Here is a 19,225-nt window from a genome sequence, read left to right as displayed (position 1 = left end):
AATTGTTTTGTACAAAAATTGAAAAGAAAGTTAAGATGCCTTGGCCTACCTGATATGGACTCTTTCTCTCTTTCTCTTTGTTTTTTAGTTTTGTTTTAATTCTCAGTGTGTATTTTTGAATAGAGTCATAGAAGCAGCAAAAACTTGTTCAAAGATGCAATGTAACAGTCATGGAGTAAGTAACCACATTTTAATTCTTTAGCATCATTTGTTATGACATAATTTATGGTTTAGGTACTTCTTTAATTGTCATCATTTTAAATATTTACAAATATCATTTTGGAACTTATAGTTGCATCACAATGTTTAGCAGCTAAAGTTAGTTTTGAGCAAAATTTTAGTATAAGCATCTAATCTATGGATATAAAAGTATTTGTGCAATTCAGTGCTTTTTAAGGGGCAAAAAATCTGCCAGCACATACAAAAACTTGCTAACATAGGTTAGGACAGTGATGGTGAACCCTTTAGAGAAGGAGTGCCAGGCCCTGCTACCACCCCACCCTCCAGACCAAGGGCCGTGCCTGCCTCCCACTGAGTGCCAGGCATATTTCCACTCCTTATTCCACACAGGGGAGGGAGAAAGCACTCCCATTGGTCTGCTGGGCAGAGGGGTAGGTGATATGAAAAAAAAATGTTGTCAGGTGCAATGGAGAAGGGAAAGCTCCACCTGAGTCCATCTGGGGAGAGAGGAGGGAGGGAAGGTGGCCAAGTGCCTACAGAGAGCGCTCTGTATGCCATCTTTGGCACCCATGCCATTGGTTCTCCATCACTGGGCTAGGATGTTCTATGCCATAGTCCATATGCCCTTGGATATAGACAGAAGCGTGTTGTTAATTGTTAAATTTTAACAATTTAACAATTTAAATTTTAATTGTTTAAATTGTTAAATTTTCTTCACAAACATTTTTACCTCATAACTTGGCAAATGCTACAAATTAAAGCTTGGTTTATTGTTTTGGCAATTTCTACACTTAGGATAGTGATGTTAATAATACAGATTAAATGTAACTGTACCGGGCAGCTGGGTAGCTCAGTGGATTGAGAGCCAGGCCTAGAGATAGGAGGTCCTAGGTTCAAATCTGGCCTCAGACACTTCCCAGCTGTGTGACCCTGGGCAAGTCACTTGACCCCCATTGCCTACCCTTACCACTCTTCCACCTATAAGTCAATACACAGAAGTTAAGGGTTTAAAAATAAAAAAAATAAATAAAAAAATGTAACTGTACATCTTACATTTGGGAGGGGCGGGGTGCTATTTAACATTTACCAGCATGGCTCTTGAATACAAGGCATGACAATGGCCTTCCCATTTCCCCTTCAATTCCCTCCTCCAGGGAGGCTGGCAAGGTAGGAGGGAATGAGCAGGTAAATATAACAGTGAGTTTTAGCTGTCTTGTCACCAGTTTCTCTGCAAAACTGTAGAATTAGCCACAGGGTTTGAAAATGATAGCCTTTTAAACCATCTCTCAGGGAGGGGAGGGAAGGAGACAATTTGAATCTTGTAATTTCAGCAAACGTATGTTGAAAAGTGCTATTACATGTAATTAAGAAAAGAAAATATTAAAAAAAAAGAAAATAATAGCCCTTGTTTGATGGGCAGGTCCATCCCATTCCAGTATCTAGATCCCCACCCCAAAAAAACTGTCCTTTGCTATAGTTACAAAGAACATGATCCTCTTTTTTTCCTTCTGCAGAGTCCTTGCAGAGCTAGTGAGGGATACAATTTTAATGAAACTGGTATTTCAATCCACTTTGCTATAGACCTCTCCCTCATTTGAAACAACCAGTGGCTAAGCCTTCTTTCCTTTTGCATCCTCTTGAGTACGTGTTTATTTCTGAGCCTTGGCCTTGGTTTCTGGTCCCAAAGGTCTATCTCCTCTGGTCTTTGTTATCCTCCTTAGAATGGAATTCTTTTGTAGTTCTCTGCTTATTATGTGTACTGCATTTGTGTGGGCTGAAGAGATTAAAACTTGGATCTTGAGTTTGTCAATTTATTAAGGGACATTGGGATTATAGACCTGTAGATTTCTAATTTGAAGGGAATTTAGAGATATTGTGAAAAGAAAACCCACTGCAAGTTAGAAGCAACATTTTATTAACAGGGCTCTTTTACCTTTAAGAGGGAGTAAAGAGATCATTCTCAGGATCAATCATCACTTTGGTTTCCTTACTGTCTAAATTATAAAAGGCACAGCCCAAAGTTTAAGCAGCATTCCATTTTTCTGCTGTCACACTTCTTATTAGAGTTATCTATTGCCCAGGCTGAATGCTATCTATTTTCCAATTCTATCAAACTTGATTGAAACTTATTTAAACCTTATAAAAGAGTAACAAAGACATTCTGATCTGACATTGTTGCCACTGTGGTTGTAGTGACAGAGAGAAGTAGCATTTTATCTGAAATAGTATACTTTCTATCTTCATGAATTTTATCATTTTCAAGTTGTTTTTATTATCTTTTTTTGATCAAAGTGTATTCCATAGTATTCTAAATTTGAGCCTGACCCCTGGATTGGAAGTAGGCCTGACCCAGAGCACACTGTTTAAAATTTAGCATGTAAGTCAGTAAAAATCATTTATATCATTTAGTTTTCAAGCCTTGGCATTTGTTGGTGCATAGACAAAGGCCATTTCTACGGAACAAGTGGGTTTCTCAATACAAGCCATTTCCCATAGATACTCAATATATATAGAATACACATAAGCATTCTGGGTTCACAATCATCATATAGTAGCCTCGAGGATAGTTTGTTATGTTTCTGAGGAAGGAAAAGAATCTGGAATCTGTAAATCTATCATTGGACACATAATATTGCTTGTTGTACAAGGACTGAGGTAGAGCCCCAACACAGGAATCAGACAGTTGAGATTTTTCTGAATCAGTATCACTCAAATTGGGAACTGGAAAATACAGGGTCCTCTCTCATTACTACCACAGAAATCATTGATTGTATTTTGGTGCATATATGCTCAGTGGCAAAGTTAGGATTCCAACCCCAATCCCATGAATCCAAATTGAGTAGGTTTCAATAATTGCCTACCATTTGTCTACCTTTTCATTCAATATTAAGTACCTAATATGTGATAGGCACTGGGAATATAAAAGTAAAAGTGAAACAAACCTTACCTGTAGAGATCTATTTATCATCTCCACATAATATGATAAAGACAGCTTAGTTGATAAGAAGTAAGGGACACAGGAGACAATCTTGACTGTTAACTCATAGCTGCTTCTCTGAAGTGCCATTGAGTCACAAAGTTTATTATATATGAAAATTCAAACTCCCTTTCACCCAAAAGCACAGAGAGAGTTTTATAGCTTTGTAGACATTGCAATGAGTTTAGACAACACATGGAAACCTCAGAAACTTCAAGGTGAAGATACGAACCAGGCTGGACCTTCAGCTAAGTGATTATCAACAAGCCAAGTCTGAGAATACTTTTCTCCAGGACAAAATGCCCCTGCTAAACTAAAGTTTTGGTCTTGGGTTGCCAAGCAGCTGCATTTCTGACCAAAGTGGAAGAATGTTAACCTCTTGACTACTGGTTTACTAAGAGCTTAAAGCTTTTCAATAAGGCCACAATACTTTTCAACAAGAAAGGGTGTGGATCACAAAAGGGGTCAAAAGAGGAGTCTCAGATTTTTATCTATTTGAGACTCTGTTTCTTTTATTGGCTTCCCACACTTACCCTCAAGGAATTTCTTTTTCGTTGAAGGAAACAATATGTGTATATTTTATAAGTAATTTTATAAGTAAAGATGAATATGTGGTAATTGTCTACTAGATAAATGTTCAAAGGCCATGAATAGGCAGTTCTTAAAAGAAGAACTCTGAACAGAGCTAGCAATGGGTATATTAAAAAATGCAAAGCTAATCAGAGTAAACCCCAGTTTACTTAGCTTAAAGGTGACAGTCTCAGGTTTGGACCCATCACATGAGAGTTCCTCCCTGAGGAAAGGCCAAGCCCAAGCTAAGTGACTCTTTGGCACATTAGGTAGTCAGTCAGTCTAGTAAAGCTGAAGGTCCCAAGTTCAATGCTCAGAAGGAGGGTGTGATATACTGGGAAAGGCTTCTGGAGATAAGAAGAGTCACTCTGCTTGGGCCTGGGGCTTGGCCTTTCCTCTGGGAGGAACTCTTATGTGACAGGTCTAATCCTGAGGCTGTCACCTTTAAGCTAAGTAAACTGGGGTTCATTAAATCTTTCTAGGCTACAAGTTTGAGGCTTCTAGATTCCATGTCAACACAAAGGATAATGATGTAAAAAACAGACAGAATAAGGAAAAGAAACTCATTACAGCACTTAAAAAAAGTGAAGAGAAGAGAAAAGAAGAAAATTTTAAAGGAGACACAAACAAGGACAACATTATAACATATTGAATTTATTGCATAGTTTGAAAAGAAATGGAAGCTATATATAATAGCAATTTATAGGGTTTTTTTATTTTTTATTTTATTTTATTTTTTTATTTTAAACCCTTAACTTCTGTGTATTTTATAGGTGGAAGAGTGGTAAGGGTAGGCAATGGGGGTCAAGTGACTTGCCCAGGGTCACACAGCTGGGAAGTGTCTGAGGCCGGATTTGAACCTAGGACCTCCTGTCTCTAGGCCTGGCTCTCANGTATTGATTTATAGGTGGAAGATTGGTAAGGGTAGGCAATGGGGGTCAAGTGACTTGCCCAGGGTCACACAGCTGGGAAGTGTCTGAGGCCAGATTTGAACCAGGACCTCCTGTCTCTAGGCCTGGCTCTCAATCCACTGAGCTACCCAGCTGCCCCCGCAATTTGTAGTTTTATCTGCAATTTTTTCCTATTCTTTGCTTATGGAAATGTTCATCAAGTTTAGAACAACAAAAAAAGAATTATACACATGTGTACATATATGTGCATGTTGGGGATATAGATATAAATATATATGTAATATATAATTATATAATATAACACAATTATATATTATATAATACAATGTATGTCTACTAGATATAAAACACATAATTCTATAATTATGTGCACATAATTATATATACTATCCATAATGTATTAGACATGGACTACAGCATATACAAAGGCCCAGAGATGGGGTATGGAATGCCATATGCAGGGAACGGAAAGATAGTCTATAATAAGCCAAAAAAGGTCAGTTGGAACCAGACTAAGGACTTTAAAAGTCATGGAAAAAAGTTTATATTTTATCCTAGAGGCAATGGAGAGCCACTGGAGCTTTTTGAGCAGGGGAAGGACATGGTCGAACTTTTGCTTTTCTATAAAAGAGCAAAGGAAAGAGATAATGTTTAATGAAGTTGTTGTTGTTTTGGTGGAATTATTGTACTTCATTCTCTACAACAAATATTTTGTGATCGTTGTAACAAAATTTTCTGAGTGAAAAGAAATGCTGCCAAACACCAATCAATGGTGTAAAGGCAGGGACTACAGTTTATTACATGAAGAATGAAGGCTGCACTAAATATATACAAGGGTCAGCGAGCCCAGAACATCAGTTTCAGCACTCTTATATGGAATGTAAATACATAAACAGGATGGGAGCAATATGATTTTTTACAGAAAGCAAGAGTTAAGAGAGGGACTTACAGACCAGGGAACACATAACAGAAGGAGAACGTAGGGATAGCTACCTTTGGAACTAACTGGCCAAAACTGGATCTATGTTTTATATAATTTTTGAGATGTCACCTACTTACTTCAAGTAAACAGTTAGGGAAGCTCAAGATAGAGGCTGAGTCAGTTTTAAAATTGTGTTATCACAGTGGAGCAGGAAATTTGAGCCAGAAATTCTCATTTCATAGTCTCCACTTTGGTTCTACATAACCTTCATGAATATAAGATCACAGTCTCGGACCTGCTAGCATTTGTTGTTTGGGATACTTTCATGTAAGTTTTATGGCAGGCATTTCCACAGGCAGTTACAAGTATTGGGAAGCATTAAACACAATAAAGCAAAATAATATCTACCATTTTTATTATAGGGCACAAATTTTTCAAATAATTTCTTTAATCTAGCCTGACCCTGGCAACCAATCACGAATGTTACATTTTGATAAATTTCTTTATGTTTAATCTCCTTAGACCTTTCCCTGACTCCCTAATATAATTATGATCTGGGTAATGTTAGGGATTTGGTCAAACACAAATGTGTAACATCTAGCTAGGCAATGCGGCTTAAGTGACACTTAGGAGTGTCTGAGGTCAAATTTCAACCCAGGACCTCCCACCTCTGGGCCTGACTCAATCCACTGAACCATCTAGCTACTACTGCTATTCTGTTTTAAAGATTGAACTTTAATACATATTATTCCAGGTGCAATTTCATAATTTTCATAATTATTAGTCAAACAATTCATCATACAAATCACTTTTATGCTAAAAGTGATCTTATAAGTTGTCATCATCCCCTACTTTGGCTATGAGTGTTTGTGTAGGAGGAGGGAATCTTAGTTTCTCAATTAACCAATTTACTATTTTAGGATTTACAAGGGTCTCATTAGTCACATATATTCTTATACCTCCTTCTTTCCAAGAACTGATAAAGTTTTTGTCCTTGCCAGAGCTTAAGATTTCAAAGGACTGAAGATCTGGTTAATAACCAAAGAACTTCATAGATAATGAGAATTTACAAGATCCTTTGTACTTTTCTCAAACATTAGTATTTATCATCATTATATTATTAATTTTAAAGAAAAAATATAACCAAGTAATTACTTTAAACAGTTTTTTCAACAATGACAAAATTCTTTAATAAGTGATGGCTCAAATTAGTAATTTTAAAGCATCCAGAAAAAAAGTGGTTAATCTTCTGAAGATATGCTAGCATTACTCTAAAGGTATAATTTTTCACTTTCTTACACTACTTTCTCAATCTTTCATCTAATTTTTCCCCATGCATGTCCCAAGCCTATCAAAACTAGTTTCCTCTACTGAATCTCTCATTCAAATTAGCACAATTTTCCTATTATAAAACAAATTAATTATAATTTATTTTTCTCTGATTAAAATGGAAACCATGAGTTTGGGGAAAACATTCTCCCCAGAAAAGTAGCTTCAAAGGTCAAAAAATTGTTACTACTTCTTGTTTTTGTTATTATTTTAAATAAAGATTGACCTTCACTCTGTATTTTATTCAACAATTAATTCTCATTGATTCTCTCTTGAAGAAGACTCCTTATCCTAAGAGACTTTCTGTCTCACAGAAACGAATCTGGCTCCCAAGGCCACAGAACTTTTCCAGTTTGTCTTCATAAGAAGACCTTACAAATGCATAGATTATTCCATTTCTATTTAGTGGCTTTGCTTCTGGTCTACCTAGACAAGTAAGTCCTGTCAAAGCATTCACAAAAGAAATACAGTGGTAAAGTAAAATATTCTCCAAAAATCACATTTTGCTTGTTCTCAAATTATTTGCTTTCAGATGTAAACAAGCCTCTTTCTTTCCAAGATGGAGAGGAGTTAATAACAAGTAGTTCTTAAGTACCAGTTAACTTTATAAATTGCAGACTACAAAATAGTGTTTTTCTCATTTTTACTTTATTGGAGATAACAATTTTTAATTGGCTTCAGTTTGGTTTATTCTGTAGTTGGTGAAATCATATTCTGTTATTCTAAATAATAAACACTCTCTAGGGCAGTGGTTCCCAAACTTTTTTGGTCTACCGCCCCTTTTCCAAAAAAAAATATTACTTAGCCCCCTGGAAATTAATTTTTTTTTAATTTTAATAGCAATTAATAGGAAAGATAGATGCACTTGTGGCCATCACCACACCTCTGGATCACTGCAGCACCCACCAGGAGGCAGTAGCGCCCACTTTGGGAATCACTGCTCTAGGGAAAGGAGAAAGTAATAAAGAAATGTGTTGAAAAAGTTGTAGGTGGCTATAACCCCACTGGGATATTTCAACACTAATAACTTTTGAACCACAATTTCACCATAATTTGAGAATATATGGTAAACAGATTTCCTTTCACATCACAAAATCAATATTTATTTAATTTCCAATGTTACAAATTTTTGCTAAGGGCAAAAAGGACCTTTTTTATCTTTCTCTTTGTATTCCCAGTCTAGCCAGAATTAGTAACAATGATCAGATTATATCTTTGAAAAGTTTGTGAAATTTTAGGCAGAAAAAGTTTCTACTCTCTTTCTGTCCTTCAAACTTCTCACCAAAAGTTTAATTAAAGATTCATTAGAAGTCCCTATTTATTGGGAAGACAGGTTTGCCTCAGAATTCCAGTAATTAGAAACACCAGAGAGAGAGGATTTGGCTATAAATTTTTGCTATTTTGGCTACAAATTAAATTTTGGCAATAAATTAAAAATTAAAATAAATATTTGTGGAAACTTAAAGGAAGTGAGGGAAGTCAGCAAATGGTGTTGAAGGGAGAGAGAGCCTTCCAGGCAACCAGAGAAAATGTCCAGAGCCAAGCGATACAGGTTGTTATTTGTGGAACAGCCAGAAAGCCAGTGTCACTGGACAGATGGCAGGAAGAAAAACATAAGACTGGAAAGATAGGGCTAGGTTTGAACAATTTCGATTGCCAAATTGAAGATTTTGTATTTGATCCTGGAAGGAACAGGAAGCCTCTGGACTTTATTGAGTAGGGCAGTGAAGATTGGACCTGCTCTTTAGGAAGATCACTTTGGTGCCTGAATAGAGATTAGATTGTAGTAGGCAGAGACTTGAGGCAGTCAGAGATGCCAGCATGCTATTGCAATATTCCAGGCATTAGGTAATGAGGTAATGTCAAAGAAGAGAAGGGGGTATATTTGAGAGATGTTGCAAAGGTGAAATCAAAAAGCCTTGGCTACTGATTGGATATGGGGTTGGAGGATAAGCAAGAGTGAGGAAACCAGGAAGACACATAGTATGTTGGGATCCTTAGTGCCTTGGGAGAATGATGTTGCCACCTCCTCAAATGCCTTCTACAGTAATAGGGCAAGTAGGAGTTGGAGAAGCTAAAAGGCCAAAGATAATTACTTAGGCTTTAGATATTTTTAGTTTAAGATGTCAAGTAGACATCCAACATGAGATGCCTGAATGGCAGTCAGTGATGCCAGACTTGAAGTCAGCAGAGAGAATGGGCAAGAAAGAATGTCTCATAGACATCTTAAGTTCAACATATTCAAAGCTAAACTCATTAATTTCCTCTCTAAATTCTCCCTTCTTCCTATCTTCACTTTTTAGTGTCAGGAACACCACTATCCTCCAAGTCACCCAAGCTTACCACCTAGATGCCATCTTTAACTCACTTCCACTCCCCATATCCATTCTTTTGCCAACTTTGCTAGTTTTATCTTTGAAACACCTCTCAAAATGCCCCTTCATTTCTTCTGACACTACCACAAACCTAATGAAAGTCTTCATTACCTCATACTTGGACTATTATAATAGTCTGTTGGTTGATCTGGCTGCTTCAAGTCTCTCCACACTCCAAGCCAACCTCCACTCAATTCTCATAGTGATCTGTGTAAATTAAATATCTTGGGGGGGTCCTCCAACCCAGTACACTCCCAGAAGATTCACCACAATGGGTGGACATTGGTGTCACAGAGTCACGTGTCTGGGTTTGCCAGTTTGGCAGTAGAAGTCATGTATGGGGAGTTGAAGCTGGGGGCCAATTAAAGAGTCTTGAAGGAACCAGGGGGAAGGGCTTATAGGGAACTTGAAAACCTGCTTGTGAAGCTTGAGGGCTGGGCCTCTCTGACTTCCACTTTCTGAGCTGTCCTGGTGACTTAGCAAGTCACCTCTGGCAAACAGTGGAGTGGTAGGGACTGCACAAGGCTGGAATCTGGGACTTGATCTTACTTTAACTTATAAAGGCTGGAAACTTTATTTCTCCCTGTTTTTCTCTTTACTAATACATACTTTTAAATTTAGTATAAAATCTCAAAGATTAACTTCTATTGTAACACTTTCTTGAAGTGTAGGTTTAGTTATATCAAACCCCTACTTAATGAACTCCAGTGACTCCCCATAATCTTCAGGATCAAAAATAAAACCCTTTATTTGACATTTGATGCCTTTCATAACATGTCTCCTACCCTTCTAGTTGTCTTTACACTCTCCCACTCCATGCACTCTGCAATCGAATGACAACTGTCTCTGCTCAAGATGCCCCATTTTCCAAAGCTGTGCATTTTCGATGGATCTTTTCCATGTCTTCCATCCTCTCCTTTCTTCCCACTGACTCCTGGCTTCCTCATTTCTCTTCAAGTTTTAGCTGAAATCTCACTTTTTGAAAGATGCTTTTCCGCTCCTCCTTAATGTTAAGGGTTTCCCTCTGAGACTACTTCTCATTTACTTTATATTTAACTCCTACTATATAGTTGTTTGCATGTTGTCTCTCTCTGTAGTATGTAAGCTGCTTGAGGGCAGAGACTATTTTTACCTTTTTTTGTACAGTGCTTAGTACAATTCCTGATGCTTAATAAAAGCTTGTTGTTTTATTGACCTGTTGTTGGGATTTAAGGAGCCAGTTAGTCAAATAACCACTGACTGTTTAGGGAAACATTGGCAGTCATTAATTGACTTTGAAGAAGGTCTTTAGTCCTTTAGATTCTTTTTCAATTTTGCTGTGGTGAATGTAACTAAACATATAAATCTTTAAGTTTAAAAGCATATACACTAAGCACTGTTTTAGTTAAATATGTAAGAGCAAATATGCATGCAGAAAGGTTATGCAGGTAATCATTTATGCATATCAGTAAGAAAAATTCCATTTTTATTTTTTTTATTCATAGGCATGCACTGACAACAAAAGGGTATGTATATGTGAATCAGATTATAAACCCCCAAATTGCTTGATGAAGAGAAGTAGAACTATTGGCGACTTTTTACCTTGGAAATCAGGTTAGTATACATAATATAGTCTATAAACAAATGAACAGAGGTATGGCATAAAATTAAGTGAACTTAATCAGCAGTAGGAAAAGTATATAGAACATTAAGACTCTCACGTAGTTAAGGAAAAGGATGAAAAGCATGTAGTTGATTGCTCTAGGGAAAAATACCTATGAGTCTTTTTGGTGGCTTTTTTCAGGGAGACCACCTTATTTTTCCAGGAAATAGGCCAGTATATCACCTCCCAAACATTAACAAACCATGCTGTAGTGTACTTACTGCTCTTCCTCCACCCTTCCTCTATCGCTGCTTTCTTGTTTCTCTTTATATGTTCTCTTCACTCATTAGAATGCTAGCTTCTTGATGATAGACTGTTTTGGTTGCTTATATCTGCCCTCCTGGTTTGTAATAGAGTGGTTGTCCCCATTATCAAATGTTTAATAAATGCTTTTTCATTTATCTCTCTATCTTTTTATCCATCCATCCCATTGAGCCATTCATCTAACTATCCTCATATCCATTCATACATCTCTCTATTAATACTTGTTACTCATTCCTCTTCTCTATATTTCATCTTGCCCTTTGGATTTGGTGGATCAATGAAATCATAGAAACAGTAGAAAATTTCATTAGAGGAAATGACAATGATGAGACAGCATTCAAAGCTTATAACATTGAGCTAAAGCAGTCAGGAGAAATTTGAGCTAATTTTTGCATAAATGTCACATGTAGCTGAGAAATATGTTTTTTTTTCTCCTTTCAAATCCTATTCAGTAATTGCCTAATATTTTTCACATCTAACTCTTCTAAAATGCTATTCTGGTCTTTATATTCTTTCTTTTTTATTTCATACTATATTTCTCTAGGACTTAAAAAGGCACAATGTGGTCCCCTAATATTAATGTTTTATCTGTTTTGCTGCAATCTGATTAATTTTTCCTTTGAGTATTGTTATTATTAAAAAATGATGAAGGCCAAGATTAAAAGGGAGAATAGTATTTTAATAAAAGCCATGCTGATAGAGATAAATCAACCATGTGCCTGTAAGAAACCTATTCCAACATCGCCTCAGCCATTCTACCTTTCATACCTGGCTCAGGTAGCTAAAGAACCACCCCTCCTCACTCCAGGAGTCTTATCCCCTCTCTTACGTCATCACACTTCCTGTCTGCAATAAAGAATCATGGGAAATGTAGTTTTCCAAAGTCCTCTAAAATGTCCACAGGAAGTTTGTCATATAATCTACATACCCTAATGCTCAAATGAGCCCCAAATACCTCTAAATAGAACCCCAAGTGATTTTAACTAACACAGTATTTAGATGATGCCTTAGCAGACATATATTAAGAATTGATACTGATTCATTATCTGTAGTGGTTTTTGCCTGTCTTTGTATTTTCAGAACTTGGCAAAGTGCCTGGCAGATAAGCACTGAATAAATGTTTATTGACTAATTTATTGTCTGTTGCTTTTAAACCAAATGTCTATGATTCCTGCTTAGAAAAAAAACACAACCCTAGAAATTCTTTTTAGAGTAGCTGGTTTATGTGTTATTCATTGTTAAAAACTGAAAGCCTGATTTATCATTACTATGAACTTCTTGTTGTGTTTTTATTAGAAAATGCCATCACCAGAAGTACAGGGCATTCTAAGAAGAACTGGCTGATTTTAAGTTTCTACATTTTTCTACCTATTATTTTCATTGTGACCATAATAGCTACCAAATGGATAACTCGGAAAGGATGTAAAAAAGCTGAAGACTCACTAATTACTGAGTAAATTGAATTTGTGTATTTTTATGGACCAGGTGGGAACACATCTCAAATATTTACTGGGTGTAAACTGAGCATCTCCAATGAATCAATTGTTTATTTGTAGGCTTTAGACTATGGAAAAAGTCTTTAATCAATTTAGATGTTTTTGAAAAATATTAGACAAAAGTAATGTTACAAAGGAAGACTGCTTGGATAATTAAGAGGCATGGTTATACCCATAGACCTGCTATGAAACTTTAGATATTATCACCAAAAAAGATTGTGTAAAATACAGTATATAAAAATCTCTGATAGTATTACCAGAAAAATTGACTGAAATCAAGCTAGTTGGAGCTGAGAATTTGAATGTCTGGAAGCCTCCAGTGAACTTTTGAGAAAAAATTGCTCGTGATGGGAGGAAAGCAACTCAACCTCACAAATAATACTATAGATTACAGTTTGATGAGCAGAAAATGACTGATTATTGATGTGAGAGTCATTTCCGAGTTAGTATGCAGTATAAAGTTACATGATTGAATTGGTAGAATAAAAATTTTAGATTTAGTATAAATTAGAAGAAGGAATAAAAATATATGGAATGCAGTTGAGGCTACTTCAAGTTGATCCACTTAAATCATTGATACTGACAAATGAGAAAAGTATAAAATTTCAGATACAAACACACACTCAAAAACATTTTATAGGGAAGTTCACCCAATAAAAATCAGTTGTCACAATGAAGAGCCTAGTGGAGACTAGAAACTGCTTTATCCATGAATGGATTTCTTACAATGGAGCAGAGTATGAGCAGTATTAACTCATAAAACATTGAATAGCAAAGAAGAGAAAATCATATTTACAGAATGCTTTTTGAACAATCTAAGTGAAATCATTCTAAAGACATTAAAATATAAAACTGGAAAAAGGACAATAAATTGAGGAAAATGGAGGTTTGTATGAATTTCCATAATAAAATGTTCTTTCCATCCATTATAATAGTGCCACCATATTCAGACTGTTAACATTATGGTCCACAGTGTGCTGTATAAGTAAGTGGAAATGGTGCTAAAGAAAGATGTAAAGAACAGCTAGACAAGGTCAAGATAGCATCACAATTCAGTTTTGAAGTTTCAAAGAATTCTCAGTGTATCTGAAAAAAAGGATAACAAAGCTTTGAGAAAAATTTCATCTTTACAAGAAAAAAGATGACCAAAAATATCAGCAGCTACTAATATTTATTCTCATCTCTACAAAATATTTTTATGAACAAACTATACTTTATTTCCAACTTTCAAGCTATACATGATTGAATGCTCCTAGTGACCTTAATTCCAACTTTTGATTTGTCCAGCCTGGCATTTTAGATGATGTAATTTGTATATAAGTTAAAATAATAAAGTGACAAACAACATCAATGATGTCCTCTATTTAGCTATGAGACCATTTTGATGGTTACAAATTGACTGAAATTTATAGTGATCACAAGATCTTAATGTGTCTTTTTTTTGTGGACTATAAAAAAGCATTTCATTTCAGAGAGCAAAATGCTACCTTAAAGACTTTCCTCCCTTAACTAAAGTGACTTCTATAAAAATGCCACAATCATAAAATATTCCTTGAAAGATGATAACACTGAGATAGCGTTGATTATCCTCTTACATCAATCTTAGCATCAAGTATGGCACAAAACAGACATATACATCTTTCCCAACATGAGGGTCTTGTTTAATGGTCTTTTCTTATTATGTGGCCAAAATATTTAAGCTTTGACTTCAGTATTTTACTTTTCACTACTTGCAAAATATTATGATGAATGTGAATAATCTGAATCATTGTTTAAGTATGGGCTGATTTGGTTCTCTTAATATCCAAGGAACTCTTAAAAGCCTTCTCCACCATCACAATTTAAATGTTTAGATTCTGTAGTGCTCTGCTTTCCTTGTGGTTCAACTCTTGCAACCATACATTGCTACTGGAAAAACCCTAGCTTTGATTATATGGTCCTTTGTTGGCATTGTGATGTTACTGTTTTTTTGGTATGCTGACCAGATTTGCCAAAATTTTCCTTCAAAGGGGCATGTGTCTTTTAATCATATCTGCAGTCCCTATCTTCAGTGACCATTGAGCCCAAGAATATAAAATCTGACCTTTCTTTTATTTCTTCTCCTTCTACTTGCTAAGAAGTGATGGGACTAGTTACCAAGATCTTAGAGGTTTTTTTATGTTAAGCTTCAAGCCAGCTTTTACACTTTCCCCTTTCACCCTCATTAAGAGGCTTCTTAATTCTTTGCTTTCTGCCATCTGAGTGGTATTATCAGCATATCTGAGAGTACTTCTCCCAGCAGCCTTAAATCTCACTTTTGATTTGTCCAGCCTGGCATTTCACATGATGTAATTTGTATGTAAGTTAAATAAATATGGTGACAACATATAGCCTTTAAATCAATCATTTGTTCCATGTTCAGTTCTACATGTTGGTTCTTGACACATAGAGGTTCCTCAGGAGACAAGTAGGATTATATACTTCCATCTTTTTGAAGACTTCACACATTTGTTGTGATCCACACAGTCAAAGGCTTTAGTGTAGTCAATATACCATTTTTTTTCTGGAACTCTCTTTCTTTCTCCATACTCCAAAAAATGTTGACAATTTCACCTCTAGTTCTTCTGCTTCTTCAAAAATCAAACTGTTCTACTGGTAATTCTCAGTTCACACATTGCTGAAGCCTAGCTTGCAGAATCTTAAGCATAATTTTGTTGGTGTGTAAAATGAACTAATACAAAGTAAGGTAAACAGATACAAGAGAATAATACATAAAATGATTATAATAATGCAAAGGAAACTGATAACACTCATTTTGTGAATCAAGATATTGATAAGAACCAGGATAGATCATTACCAATTGAAAGGGGCTGAATTTCATAAACTATGAATAATTGTTCAGTAATTTGAATATTCTTTGGCATTGACCTTGTATAGAATTAGAACATAAACTGACCTTTCCCACCTAGTAGCTACTGTCAAGTTTTCAAATTTGCTGGTATATTGTGGGCAGAACTTTAATGGCAACATTTTTTAGGGTTTAAACAACTCAGCTGGAATTCCATCATCTCCACTCACTTTATTGTCAACAATGCCCATAACTTCGTTCTCCAAGATGTCTGACTAGATCAGTAACCACATGTCATCTTGGTTATTGGTGATGGTAAGGTCTTTCTTGTATAGTTCTTTGATGTCTTCTTGCTCTCTCTTTTTAATCTCTTCTACCTTTTTAGGTCTCTGTCATCTTTTTTTTAAAAACTCTTAACTTCTGTGTATTGGCTCATAGGTGGAAGAGTGGTAAAGGTGGGCAATGAGGGTCAGGTGACTTGCCCAGGGTCACACAGCTGGGAAGTGTCTGAGGCCAGATTTGAACCTAGGACCTCCCATCTCTAGGCCTGACTCTCAATCCACTGAGCTACCCAGCTGCCCCTGTCATTTTTATCTTTTGTCGTGGCTATTTTTGTATGAAACATTGCCATGAGATCTCTAATTTCCTTAAAGAAATTTGTTTTCTTATATTTCTTTGCATTGATCATTGAAAAAAAAAACCCTTATCTGCTATCTTAGAATTCTAAGGCAGAAGAGCAGTAAGGGATAGGTAACTGGGGTTAAATGACTTGCAGTGGGTCACAGCTAAGAAGTGTCTGAGGCCCATGTTTGAACCCAGGTCCTCCTCACTCAAGGCCTTATGTTCTATCTCCTGTGCTACTTAGCTGCCTCTGCATTGGTTATTTAAGAAAATCTTCTCTCTCCCTTTGTTCTCTGGAATTCTGCTTTCAGTTAGTTATAGCTATCCTTTTCTCTCTTAAACTTTCACTTTTCTTTCCTTCTCAACTATTTGATTTTTTTAAGTTAGTGAAAATTAAAATATAATATTTTTTCCAATCCAAGTTTATAGACCCCCTGAAATCTATTCACATACACTTTGAGTAAAGAACTTTTAATTTAGGATAACATACAAACTACTTACCTTGACATTCAAGGCATCCCACAATCTGGATCCTGCCTACTTTGTCAGTTATTTCACATTGCTCCTTATCACTCACTGTATCCTAGGAAAACTAGATTATTAGCTGTTCCCCAAAATAATTATTCCAGAGCTGCCCTCCAAATGTGGCATGGGATTGTTGCTGTGTGCCTGGAAGGCAGAACAGATATCTCTATCCTCTTCCCCCCATTGCCCTTCTCAGCTATTTGTAAAGCCCCATCAGTCATTTTGCTTTCTTGCTCTTCTTTTTCTTTGTAAATTTTTATTTCTGCCTCTTATATAGTATTGTGAATCTCTGTCGATAGTTTTTCAGGCACTCTATCCACCAGATCCAAATCTCTTAAATCTACTCATCACTTCCACTTCATATTCATAATGTTTATATAAAGAACTTGACAAGATTATACAAATCAAATCACTAGTAGCACTTAGTGACTTCTATGAAATGGTAGGCATAATGAAGAATGCTGGAAAATATATTTGAAAGGGGAAAGGCTAAATGAATTATGGATATGAACATAATAAAATATTGTGTAATACCAATTAATATGAAGAATTCAGAGAAACTTGGGAAGAACCATGCTTCATTTCAACATTAGTATGAATGAATACAAAGTAAAGTGAACAGATATAAGAGAATAAAACAAAATGATTACAATGATGTAAAGGAAAACAACACTAACACTGATTTTGTGAATCATACAGGTAATGATATTGATGAGAAGTAAAATCAGTCATCTACCAGTTGAAAAGAACTTTGTGAAATCATAAAGGAAACTGTGAACAATTTTTAGATATTTGGAATCAGTTTAGTAATCTTGTGTTAACCATGTAACCCAATCCCTTAAAAAATGGCCTCGACTTTTTAGTGAGCCTTTTGCAACTACTACTGAAGACCCAGGCAGGTAGCCAAGGAGAAAGTGACTTGGCTCCTCCAATCCTGGTTTGCTACAAGTATGCTTCTTGAAAAATATTTGGAAGTTGACTTTATCTGTAGGACTTGGAATAGAAGAGATACTTGTGGAAACTGATCTAAGGAAAGTATAATATTATATAACCTTACCATAATTGCTAATTTAAAACAATGTTTTCATTTTTACATAGATCTGGATCAGAATTCAGTACTTTAAATTCATATAGCAGTGACCAGTAAGTAGATCTCTGACATTTCCCCTATTAAAATATTATAAAGTGCATAGGAACTCATTCCATCCATCCCATCATTCCCTAAGCTCCCCACCTTGACTAGATGAAAACATTATCTTCCTACTCAAATTTACTTGGATCATTTTGTCCTTTGCCCTATGATATATTCTTCTGTATATGGTTTTATTTACCCCAGTAGAATATAAATTCCTTGATAATAAGAACTCTTATCTATTTTTCTTATTTAGTCCCATTGTCTAGTGCAGTGATGGGCAAACTACAGCCCGCAGGCAAGATGTGGACTCCTGAAATGTTCTATTCGGCTTTGGACATTATTCCTAATCTGACGAATACAATGAGTAGGATACAATACAGTGACACTTCGAAAGAGTTGCCTTAGAAACAGATTGACAGATGAGCATTTTCCTTCTTTTGGCACCTTCTTTAAGAAGTTTCCCTATCACTGGTCTAGTGCATGATAGTCACTAAAAATGTTGAACTGAATTTAAAATCCACAGGTGTCTAAGTTTGGAAAAGTTGATTTAACTATAGATGTTTCTAAAATTAACTCTTCTGAACAAGAAATCACCTCGGATGCTGACTTGTTCTGCCTATATTATTTATCTAGCAGTTCATAATAATCACAGTGGAAAGCTTGCTGCTACTAATGTTGAGCATTATCCTTTGTTTTACAGTGATTCTAGTACCTAAGCTGCCAGAAGTAAAGGTCTGGAGAAAAGAAATTACAATTCACTGCATCAGAAATCAGACTCAAAGAATAAAGAATAAATCTTCCACCCTTCTCACACTCCTCATTTCCCTTGCCCATCCATGGTGTGCCTCTTTTGAAGGTATTATTCATTATATTAAACTGAATTTTTGGAAGCATAAATTCTGCCTAGTGTTTCTTCCTTTTCCATGTCAGTTGGATAGGACCCTAATAATCACATTGGCCAGGGAGTGAAAAAAAAGGATAATAAAGGTTGACATTACATAATGAGTCCCAAGTACTGGTTGATTATAATTATGAGACTCCTGAAAGAATGCTTAGATTTTAGGTATGGAGTTGGAGAGAGAGGAACGTTCAAATATAGATGTTTTATTGTAGGTCTGAGGATGTCTGATATCATACTCCTATCAGTATATAGGAAAATCAGGTATAAGGTCATGAACATAGAATGAATGAGAAGGTCCTGAGAGGGCACACGTCTTTTATGGTTTCTATAGGCTATCTTATTTGAACCACACAACATCCTTATGAAGTCTATATTATCTTTATTTTGCAAATAAGGAAACTGAAGGACATAGATATGAAGTGACATGCACGATGTCACACAATACCTGCCTTTGAACACAGATCTTTGACTCCAAATCCAGTATTGTTTCCACTACACCAAAGCTGCTTTCCATACTACAATGGAACCAGGCTCGGAGCAATCAGTCTTC

At 35.9% G+C, this 19,225-nt stretch overlaps 1 protein-coding gene across 1 annotated transcript in view; it reads left to right on the top strand.

Annotated features, from left to right (window-relative positions):
• Window positions 1-17,786, top strand: part of LOC123233422 (disintegrin and metalloproteinase domain-containing protein 32-like) — a 131,263-nt gene extending 113,477 nt beyond the window's left edge. Inside the window, exons 17-20 of the mRNA XM_044659536.1 lie at window positions 89-175; window positions 10,749-10,857; window positions 12,467-12,623; window positions 17,738-17,786. Coding sequence (XP_044515471.1) covers window positions 89-175; window positions 10,749-10,857; window positions 12,467-12,623; window positions 17,738-17,786 — 402 coding nt within the window. The remainder of the gene's footprint in view (window positions 1-88; window positions 176-10,748; window positions 10,858-12,466; window positions 12,624-17,737) is intronic.
• The last annotated feature ends 1,439 nt before the right edge of the window (window positions 17,787-19,225 follow it).

This window comes from Gracilinanus agilis, chromosome 2 (genome assembly GCF_016433145.1).
Source record: "Gracilinanus agilis isolate LMUSP501 chromosome 2, AgileGrace, whole genome shotgun sequence".
In the NCBI taxonomy this organism is placed as follows: Eukaryota; Metazoa; Chordata; class Mammalia; order Didelphimorphia; family Didelphidae; genus Gracilinanus; species Gracilinanus agilis.
Note: the sequence above shows the minus strand (reverse complement) of the source record. Positions and strands in the feature narration are given on the sequence as shown.